At 41.3% G+C, this 11090-nt stretch overlaps 1 protein-coding gene and 1 pseudogene across 1 annotated transcript; both read right to left on the reverse strand.

Annotated features, from left to right (window-relative positions):
* Positions 1-318: 318 nt before the first annotated feature.
* Positions 319-2915, reverse strand: LOC147985339 (uncharacterized; annotated as a pseudogene).
* Positions 2916-4119: 1204 nt separating this feature from the next.
* On the reverse strand, positions 4120-10864 carry LOC147985340 (uncharacterized). Its single transcript, XM_087544040.1, has 8 exons — positions 10396-10864; positions 9463-10280; positions 9181-9376; positions 6305-6384; positions 5617-5680; positions 5415-5474; positions 5102-5165; positions 4120-4428 (listed from the first exon to the last, which is right to left on the reverse strand). Exons 2-5 carry the CDS (start codon positions 9835-9837, stop codon positions 5666-5668), a joined length of 666 nt encoding a protein of 221 aa, XP_087400166.1. The 5' UTR covers positions 9838-10280; positions 10396-10864; the 3' UTR covers positions 4120-4428; positions 5102-5165; positions 5415-5474; positions 5617-5665.
* Positions 10865-11090: the final 226 nt, after the last annotated feature.

Below are 11090 nucleotides of genomic sequence, written 5' to 3' on the forward strand. Positions count from 1 at the left end.
CCTAGACCCAATACCTGACTTTTGCCTTTGTCGGCGAAGATGATATGCTTCAGATGCGATGGTGATAAGGGAGCATCCATCAATAGATTCTTGTCACCAGTCATGTGATTTGTACATCCACTATCGAGGACCCACTCAGTGGTTTTGGGTTGATCATCCTGCAGATGAATTAGTGCAACTTACGGAATTCATATACTTCATCAGTGAAGAATATGACAACAATTCATCAGATCAATTTCATCAAGCAACAGAACAGATAAAGCAGTATGAGGACGTGAGAAATGAAAGTTCATGTATTCATGATTAGCGTGCGTCCTTTCAGACATACTCAGGTCTCCTGCAAATTCTTCAGACAATTACGTACATCTGGAGACCTGACCCTGCAGAAGAGATTAGTTCTTTTTCTTCACCACCCACATCTGAAGGGGTGGCAAAGAGTTCATCACTTTGCGAGCTCCATACGAGAAAGGTGGCATAGAAGCCAGTCCATTTCGTTTCACATAAGAGGAGTTAGGATAAGCATATGAATAAGAAGAGAAATTCTTCGAGGAATTATGAACATAATGATTAGAAGAATAATGCTCATATTCATAGCCCTTGGCTCTTCCCTGCGAAACAGAGTTGTTAGCAAGATGATATTCATATGAGGACTTTGATCCTTTTGAGGAATTTGGTCCATATGAAGAATTTGATCTGGGGTTCCTATTCTTCACAGGTGGTGTCCTGAGGACATTCACCTGAAGACTTTCAAGGCACTTTTTGGGAACCCAGATTTTCTTCATAGGAGGACCGTTCCCGCAGTTAGTGCCAACATATCTAGCAAATACTTCACCATTCTGATTTTTGAACAGTTTATAGTTGGAGTCAAATGACTCATCATCAGAACGAGGAGATTCGCATGAAAAGCCAGATAAGTTAGATGGATCAACTGGAGGTCCCTTTGCAGCAACCCATGAGGGGTTGGGATACTGCTTAGGTCTCCAGTAGGACCCATCAACATTGATTTTCCTCTCAAAGGCAATACCCTCTTTCCTAGGGTTCCTGTTGAGGATATGCTTTTTAAGCACGTCACAAAGAGCCTGATGCCCTTTGAGGCTTTTGTAAATGCCTGTCATATACAATTCCTTCAGCCCTGCATCATTAGTGATACTAGTAATGTCCTCGGATGAGGAATTAGTGATAGAAGAGGTAGTTGAAGAATTTGCAGCAATGGAAGTATTTGAACATTCAGGTGAAGAATTAGCAGTTTCACGTTCAATACACTTCAAACATGAAGGAACAAATTCTTCCTGAGTAGCGCTGATCTATTGAGCAAGTAATGAATCACGCTCCTTCTGAAGATCTTCATAACTCACTCTTAACTGCTCAAGATCTTGCTTTCTTTGAAGAAATTCATAAGAGAGCTTCTCATGATTAGATAAGAGAGTGTTATGATGACCTTGAAGGTTGTCAAACCTAGACTGAAGTCTTTGAAGATTTTCAGTCAAGGTTTTAGTGCGATCCATTTCTTCACCCAACATATCATCACTTTTGTCTAGCATGTTTTGAACCTTTTCAAAAGCCTTTTGTTGTTTTACAGCAATCTTAGCAAGTTTGGAGTAGCTGGGTTTGAGGTTTTCATCAGATTCATTCTCACTTGATTCAGAGGAGGGGTATTTGAGTACCTTGGCACCTTTTGCCATGAAGCAATAGGAGGGAGCGTAGTCATCATTGTTTTCATCAGGCTTGTTGGTGAAGCCATTTTCTTCAGAGTTGAAGATGGACTTGCTGACGAAAACAGTAGCGAGAGCCAGGCTCGCCACACCAGACTCAGACTCCTCAGATGCCTCCTCTTCCTCATGTTCCTCAGATTCAGCCTCAGAGTCCATTTCCTTGCCAATGAATGCCCGAGCCTTCTTGGAACTGCTCTTCTTGTAAGATGAAGACTTCGAGGATTTTGATGATGAATATTTTGAGTCTTTCTTCTTTTTCTTCGCATCATCAGAACTATAATCCTTGTATTTCTTCTTCTTTGATTCCTTTTCCCACTGAGGACAATCTTGAATATAGTGTCCAGGTTTCTTGCATTTGTGACAAAGCCTCTTCTTGTAGTCACTGGATGAGGAATCATTGCTCCTTGAGTATTTTCCAAAGCGACCACGTCTTGAGAACTTCTGGAGTTTCTTCACGAGCAGTGCTAGATCATGGCTCAATTCTTCAGAATCACCAAGGCTGCTACCAGAATCTTCATCTTCAGATTCAGACACTGCCTTGGCCTTCAGGGCACGTGATCTTCCATAGCTTGAACCATAGAGATCTCTCTTCTCAGCAAGCTGGAACTCATGAGTATTTAGCCTCTCAAGGATATCAGCGGGATCAAGTGACTTGTAATTAGCACGTTCTTGTATAATCAATGCCAGAGTATCAAATGAGGAATCAAGCGATCTCGGCAATTTCTTCACCACCTCATGGTCGGTGATGTTAGTGGCACTAAGTGCTTGAAGCTCATTTGAGATGTCAGTGAGTCGATCGAAGGTTTGCTAAACATTTTCATTGTCGAGTCTTTTGAAGCGGTTGAAGAGATTGCGAAGAACATCAACTCGAGAGTCACGCTGTGTTGAGACTCCTTCATTGACTTTGGACAGCCTATTCCAGATAAGCTTAGTAGTTTCCAAAGCACTCACTCTTCCATACTGTCCTTTGCTCAGATGGCCACATATGATATTCTTCGCTTGAGAGTCGAGTTGCTTGAATCTCTTCACATCAGCAGCATTCAGAGAAGATGTGACTGAGGGAACACCATTTTCCACAACATACCAGAGATCATTATCAATTGCCTCAAGATGCATTCGTATTGTATTTTTCCAGTACGGGTAGTCCGTCCCATCGAAGGTAGGACACCTAGCAGAGACCTTGATCATACCTGCGGTCGACATAACTAAAACTCCAGGCGGTTAAACCAAAATCACACATAACAAGGGAGTTCCTTGCTCTGATACCAATTGAAAGTGTGTTATATCGACTATAGGGGGGGGTGAATAGGCGATTTTTATGAATTCCTCACTAAGGAATTTGCAGGTGAGGAAATTCCTTAGCAAAGAACTACTAGCAGCAGAATAAGTACTCAAAAGTAAACATAACAGAACACAAGCATAGTCATCATGATGAAATGAAGACAAGCACAGAGTACAGAAAGCGTAAACACAGGATAACACAGGATGAAGACAAATAGACTGAAGAAATTGAACTGAGGAAATTGAGAAAGTCTTCAGTCAAAGTCTTCAAACACAGATACGGATAAGCACTCAACACAGTTATGAGGAAATGAAAGAGTTGAGGAAATAGAACCAGTAGGCTTGGTGAAGACAATGATTTGGTAGACCAGTTCCAACTGCTATCTCAGTGGTACATCTGGTTGGAGCGGCTAGGTATTTAAACCCGAGGACACACAGTCCCGGACACACAGTCCTCACCGTATTCTCCTTGAGCTAAGGTCACATAGACCTCGCCCAATCACTCGTGGTAAGTCTTCAGGTGACTTCCGAACCTTCACAAACTCGGCCACTCGGTGATCCACAATTCCTCTTGGATGCTCTAGACCATGACGCCTAACCGTCTGGAAGAAGCACAGTCTTCAAAGGTAACAAGCGTCGTATCCACACATGATCAATCTCTTCAGTGATGCTCAATCACTTTGGGTTTGTAGGTGTTTGGGTTTGGGTTTTCCTCACTTCACTACAACATGACCCCCCCTTATAGCAACGCTTTTTTCGTATCTAAATGTCCATATATGCGTTGTTAGGGCATTTACCAACGGTTTGGGATGCGTTGCCTTATCCAGTGTTGCTAGCCCATAGTGCAACGCTTACACAGCCGTTGGTAACATGAACCGGTGCAAGAATGCAACATATAAAATAGACTAGTGCAACGCTTTTTTATGTTGGTGATTTATGCACATGAATCAAAATCCCATTGCTCGACAACAAATAAGTTGCAATGTAAATAATATTACTTTTTTATATATAATGTCAATAATATTTATTTTATATATATTGCCAGCAATTAAATTAATGCTCCACGTAATGGCGACAATTATGTATTTCAAGTGAAGAAAAAACAAGAGAATATACTCACGGGAGGAAGAAATCATATATAAAATGAAATTGTTGGATTACAATACTCGATATTAGAGGAGCAACATCATCCAAATGTGATGCATAATCTAAATATTTTCTTGATAGCGAAACTTAAACTAAAAGCATCCATCGACATCCCTACAACTGAACTAAAAACTTAACCAAGGAACATCATCCGACATGAACATTGTCCCTGCAATGTAACTAAAACTGAAAGCATCCATCATCATCATCATGAATAGGAACATCATCATCATCATCATCATCGCAGTATACTTTCCACTCACCCATATAATCCATTTATCTTTTGAATCTATAAACATAAAAATAGAACGAACTGTCAGCACACAAGGCATTGATATGATGCAAGTAGTGATAGCGGCAGGATATTAGTCTTGTACAAACATTTCTACAGGTGTAACCATGGAAGAATTACAAAATCTTAGCTTGTAAATATCTGATTTGCAATTTAAGTTCCTATCGCCTTAAAACAGAAATCCACAAGTATATCATTTTTCGACAATGTAAGGAAAATCATCCCAGCCTTTGAAACATAGCAGGCAAAAGTTTCTTCAAACATTGTAAAAAAAGGCTAGTAAGGTCATTCTCCTATACATATTTATTTCCCTCTAAGAAACATTCTACTAAGGAATTTGTCCCTGGAACTTGTCCTATTTGGTGTATTGGATGAGCCTTACTAAGTATGCCAAGAAGCAAAAAAATGGCAACTACGAAAGTTTTCTCATACTAGTGGAGCACCGTAAACTTCAGTCGACCATGTTACTAGTTGTGACGAACATTAAAATTGCTATCAATAGTGAAGTGATTTTTTTAATACATTAGATAACATCAGTTTTCAGCACACACATGTATCTTCTATTTTTTGCTTCATAAATGTGTATAAATACTGAATATCTTGAAAAAAAGGCAGAGTTGGGGAGTCAGAAACATAAATTACATGCGCTTTTTACCTAAGTTATGCATACCTGTCGTCTTTCATGTATGAGAGCAGCCTTCAAGTCCCAGTTGTGGTCTGAAGTTGCAGTACACCTGATCATATGTCATACAGGCCAGTGCTTAATCACATGTCACCATCAATATATACCAAAAAAATTATGGTACCATGGAAAAAATATAGGGGAGACATGCAGCCTTCCAGTCAACCGCGTTTTGCAGCTATATTCAAAGCTTTCTAATAATATATAATCGGGTGAGAGAAGAGTTAGACCAACACTTCCTGTTACGTGTAAATCAGTAACTTATGTATGATTTATTCCTCGGCAGCATATAGAAACTTACTTTTCCCATAAACCATTTCACAAATCCACCATATATGCAATGGCATGCACTTCCACACGCCTGCATTATGAAATTAGCCTGAGAGAAGACATAAGTTCGCTAGCTTATTATTTAGTAAAATGAAGTAATATCATTGCTATATCATCAAGAAAACAGTACAAACGGTGTGTATCTGCATGATGTATCAGCACAGAGTACAGACCTTGCTACTTTAGAAAGATCTCCATAATCTTCGTTCACATTCATTAGCTTTACGAGGGTGAAAACTGCAAACAATATTCAAATTAGCAATGTGTGTTGTCTGCTGTGATATTTGTATGAAAGCAAGACCATGCTTAGCATGTTTATGAGAAAATAATAAAAGTAGAAGTGAATAATCATTTTGTGCAGGATAGCGCTATCAAACTTCAAGATATGAATAAAGTAATCAATATTCGTAGAAAGCAAGCATGCTGGGAAGTGTTATCAATCAAGGCAAAACATGACTCAGGAATTCCTTGAACAGAAGTTGTTTATGATATGAAAATTGAACCAATAAACCATGTACAGATATTATCTTTATTCACAGGAATAAAAATGTTGGTCCTTATATTGCATTGAAAACTAAAGTAGCAGCATACAAGAATCATCTATCACAAGTACTCCCTCCGTCCCATAATGTAAGACGTTTTTTTGACACTACACAAGTATCAAAAAACATCCTATATTATGGGACGGCGGGAGTATATCAGTATCCCAACTACTAAAGCTTCTCCCAAAAAGGATACAACATTAAGAAGACGGTGTGAACCATTAATTTTTACAAGTAACAGTAGGTCGGAATGTGCACTGCTCGTGCAACAGTTCAATGATATTTTACCCAAAGTACGATGAACTTCTCACCGGAGTACCTGCAACGCTTGGAATCCAGCTAGTAACAGATGAAAAAAATTCGATGGACACCATGGTCTTTCAACATTTTTCCATTGGACTGCACAGGAAATAACATTCTCAAACAACACACTTGGTGCTAAGATAAAAAACAAGACTATAAGGTATGCTGATTCGAGTGACCATCCATGGTAATGAAACTTATGTGTTGTATTGGTGCATTATCTATTTGAAATTTCAGTGTCCATGGCATATTTTCCGACAATGAGAACCTTGATCTCTAATATAACATGTCCACTTTATCCAGGATACTACAACTAAGCAATATGTGGACACTGCATACGACGACAATCATGTATGAGTCTCTGATTTTAAGTGAAGAACAATAGGCACAAATCATAAGCTTAACCAACTTCTTGGCTCTCCTACCACACAAAATACAGAAGGTGACCACCATGAGACCAAGACCATGAACTCAAGTGTTAGAAACAACTGCATAATTTTCTTAACCACAAACATATCTTCTCAGCTCAATAGTCAAGACCATCACACAGGAACAAATCAAACTCTTTGGCCGCCACCTTCCCAGTAACGTCTATTTGACTACAATGTCCTAGACTCATCGCCTTCTCTGCTTACCTAGGGCTCAAATATTTGTTCCCGCTGTTCATGGGCAGGCTTAGAAGCTTCATGGCCGTACTTTGGGGTGTGCGGTTGCGTGTGTTTGTGATAAAAAGAACAATTTCTCAAAGTTGGTGGGCAGGCTTGAGCAGATTCATGGTCGTACCCTGGTTTCACCAATGGTCGCAGGGGAGCGGTGACGAGGGGCGGTGCGACGGGGTGCTGAGTCACAGCGAAGTGGTGCTGGCGGCGCGACGGGATGGACGAGGACCACAAGGGAGTGGTGATGAGGGGCGGCGCCCGGGATGCAGGGTCGCAGGGGAGTGGTGCTAGAGGCGCGTCAGGACGGAGGACCGCAGGGGAGTGAAGATAGGGGTGGCGCGCCGAGATGCGGGTAGGTCACAGCCGTGAGGGGCGGCGGCCGGCGTGGGAGCCTATAGCTCAATAGGAATAGGGGAGGGTGGGGACAAGAATGACCTAGATCAATCGTGAAAGCCAACTTGGGCCGGGCTAAACAAGAGGCTGCGTAGTGCGCTGGCCTTTACTTGTACTCCTACTAGAGCACGAGGTGCAGGTGTACAACGCATAAGGTGCAATGCTTATATCCGTTTCTATGGTCAAATTTTACAACATACAGTTAAAACGTTGTAGGACATGTGTTGCTTTATAGAGGGTATCCTTGTAGTGCTTGATGATTTTCGCTCAAAGTCCTCGGAGGATGGGATGCTCTCAAATGACAAGCGTCAGTTTCTCTCGAAGAAGCCAACCAGCTAGTAGTTGTAGGGGGCGGCTATTTATAGCCTAGGGAGCAGCCCGACATGATAAGACATAAATGCCCTTCAATGATATGACCGTTAGGTGGGTAGATATTTTGGGACAACTGGCGCATAGCACAACAACGGTCAGAAATTTGAGTATCAAATTCCTCAGGGCTATCATGTTCCTCACTGTGTAGGCAATCCGCACTGGCGAATTCCTAACTGCTCAGTCAAAAAAATTCCTCAGAGACCAAAAGAACTTCATCTGTCACTGAAGAATATGACCGAACTGTATGAGATTTCTAATGGCTTCACTCAAAGGGATTGGTAGGTGTAGGATTTTGAGTTGAGCATCATATGGAAAATTTTCCTTAGTATTTCCTCGACCCCCTTTAATAGTACGGTGTTTCCTATGACTCAAGAAAGAGAAAATGAAACTACGAAAACAAAAGTCTTCACGCTTCATGTTCCTCGAATGAATGCCAAGTCTTCAAAGGTCACACCAATTTCTTCACTTTCAAAGTCTTCATAAAGTCTTCAAAAATTCAAAGTCTTCAGTCAAGGAACTTCATTTTTAGGGGTCAAATTTTTCTATAAATATCAAACTCCTCATAGACTTATAGACCTGTGTACACTCATAAACACATTAGTCCCTTAACCTATAAGTCTTCAATACACCAAAATCACTAAGGGGCACTAGATGCACTTACACTCCGGCGATTCCACATGAGCATAATCATCTGCCTAAGCTTGTCCATTAAGTCGTCCAAGTTCAAAGACTTGTGGTGCTTAATCCAATTATTGAAGCACTCTGTGAGGTTGTTGGTTACATGGTCCACCTTACAAATGGTTTAGAATGGACTCCTAGTCCACAACCTAGTGTGCCACTTCCTAAGATATGAAGTTGCCACTGGCTTTGCTGTTTCCATTGCAACCCAATTTTTCTCAAATATATATGTGTTCCATGAGTAAGCAGTAGCCTAAAGATGGTCATCAAATACCTTTCCGTGATACTTTTTCTTGAAGTTTGACACCAAGTGAAACATGCATTCCCTATGTTCTACTTCTGGGAAAACTTCCTTTACCCTTGTCATCACCGCCTGCCCGGCATCAGTGCTTATGGCTAAACCCCTAGGTGATCCTATGCCTTGCCTAAGCAATTGCATAAACCAGATCCAATTCTCATTTGTTTCGGAATCAAAAATTTCAAAACAAAGTGGATACATCCAATTATGACCATCTACAGCGGTAGCACTAGCCAGCTGCCCCTTGAACCTTCCTGTAAGAATGTGTTATCTACTGCCAAATATGGCTTTCAACCACCAAGGAATCCGTCTATGCAAGGTTTCAAAGCAAATAAGAACCTTCTAAACCTGATTTTTTTCCTTATATAGTGTAATGACCAATCTGAACTATGCTACCAGGGAAAGTGGTTTCAACTTGTGCTTTAAACCTATAAAAATTGTCAAAGCTGCTATCCTAATCACCATATAATTCTTTCAGAGCTAGCTTCTTACCCATATATATTCTCTTGTAGTGGAGGTCAACCTTGTGGTGTTCTTTAATCTTCTTCTGCAATGCCTTCGCTCTGAGAGTTGCATCTTCAATCAGCCAATCCTTCACCTTATCACATACCCAATGCTTGGTTCCATTCTTCGTCTTCTTTTTCCTTCTTGTACTAGAGAAATCATGACCACATGGGTTTTTATTCACCTTCAATAGAGAAAACATTGTAGTTAGCTAAAACACTTAACAATTATGCAAGAAATGTTCACAAATGGGTAAAGTTAAACAATTACCATCATAGTACACTTATCTTCCATCGTAGAAGCATGTATCCTACAGGGACAATTATCTGCATCCCGTCTTGAACAATAGCCCCTAAATCGATGATGGGTACTATACTCGGTATTATACTCAAATTCACATTTGATTGCATGTTGAAAAAGTGCCAACTTGAACTCTTTCATGCTGGGATATGTAAAGCCTTTTGTCATTGGAGGGTCTAATTTGTCATACTCTACATGTGGAGTATGCTCTGCCTCATGCAACTCCTCATCCTCCTCTACTTCACTCTCAGCCTCGCTATCATCCTCACAAATATAGTCTTTGTCCTTTTCTTTATCAGGACAAAGAACCACATTTAAGGGCATAGGTTCATCCAGTTCATACATATTCTCCTAATCAACACCAACATGCTCATTCTCAGGTCTTGGTTTGCGAAGGTAAGTATCATCCTTTTGTTCTACATTGTTATTAGGTCGGCTATGCGCATCACTATGCCACTTGGTGATAGGCTCATACGGTTCAGACGGATCACAATATGCAATGATCATACGCAGCACCTTTGTCTCCGAGTGTTTCTCAAACATAAGCATTAAATCTTGGTCACATTTTACTTCTGGACAGATTTTTAGAGCATCATCATAGTACTGCACATGTGCAACTTCCAAATAACACGGAGAGTACTTCTCTACAGTTGATTCAACGAAATCCTTATAGTTTGTCAAGTCACAATCAATGATCTTCTCAAAACAGAAACATCATATGTCCTTTCAAGCTTATTTTATCGCCAAACAATTAGATTTTTATCAAATAACTTAAATTTGGATCCATCCTGTGAATTCAAGAAACAATTAAGTGAAGAAAATATGCATGAGTATTGCTAGATAGTTCTGATCATTGCTAGTGGTACAAACATCATACAAATCCACTAAGTGCCATGAACTTACCCATCAGGACACGCCCATGTAGTGGAGGCCAACCGAGCTGCACCTTGGCCTGACCCTGCAGCTGCTGCCGAGGCTGATTCAGCAGCGTATTGGCCTGAGCCTACAGCTGCTGTTGAGCCCGAACCAGCCATGCCTTGGCCTGAGCCTCCAGCCACACCGGCAGTCGAGCCCTCAGCCCATGCCCCGCCCTGGCCTGTGATTGCTGCAGCTGAGACACCGCCTCCTGCCGAAGCTATGCGCTGACGCAGCCCCTCCGCACAACAACCATCGCCGGATTCGCCGGAGCGCCAAGGTCGGACCCCTCCGCCGCCGCGCACTGGCTTTCCTCTGCAGCACCTTCCCCATCCTCAGCACCACCGCCATTCATAACGCCGAATCTCTGCTGCCGCTAGCAGGTTCTTCACCGTCACCACCCCTGCAATCGCTAGGGTTTGAGAAAGGGGAAGCGGGGAAGGGGATGTGGATCATGAGAGAGATTCCCGGTTTGGTTCGGTCATGTTCTGTTTTCTTTTCTCTAATGCTTATGGGCAGGGGCATTTTTGTCCAGCTAAGAAAAAATGACATCGCTCCATGCCTATTTTAACAGTGTGAGTTAACAGAATTGACGGGAATGTTAGATAGGGGAAACAATTTATACAAGATGTTAGATAAGGTAGAAGAAAATTTCCAGTGTTAAATAAGGAACCAATATTTAA

Source organism: Triticum urartu, chromosome 2A, assembly GCF_056163025.1.
Source record: "Triticum urartu cultivar PI428250 chromosome 2A, HENAU_Tu73, whole genome shotgun sequence".
NCBI classification, from domain to species: Eukaryota; Viridiplantae; Streptophyta; class Magnoliopsida; order Poales; family Poaceae; genus Triticum; species Triticum urartu.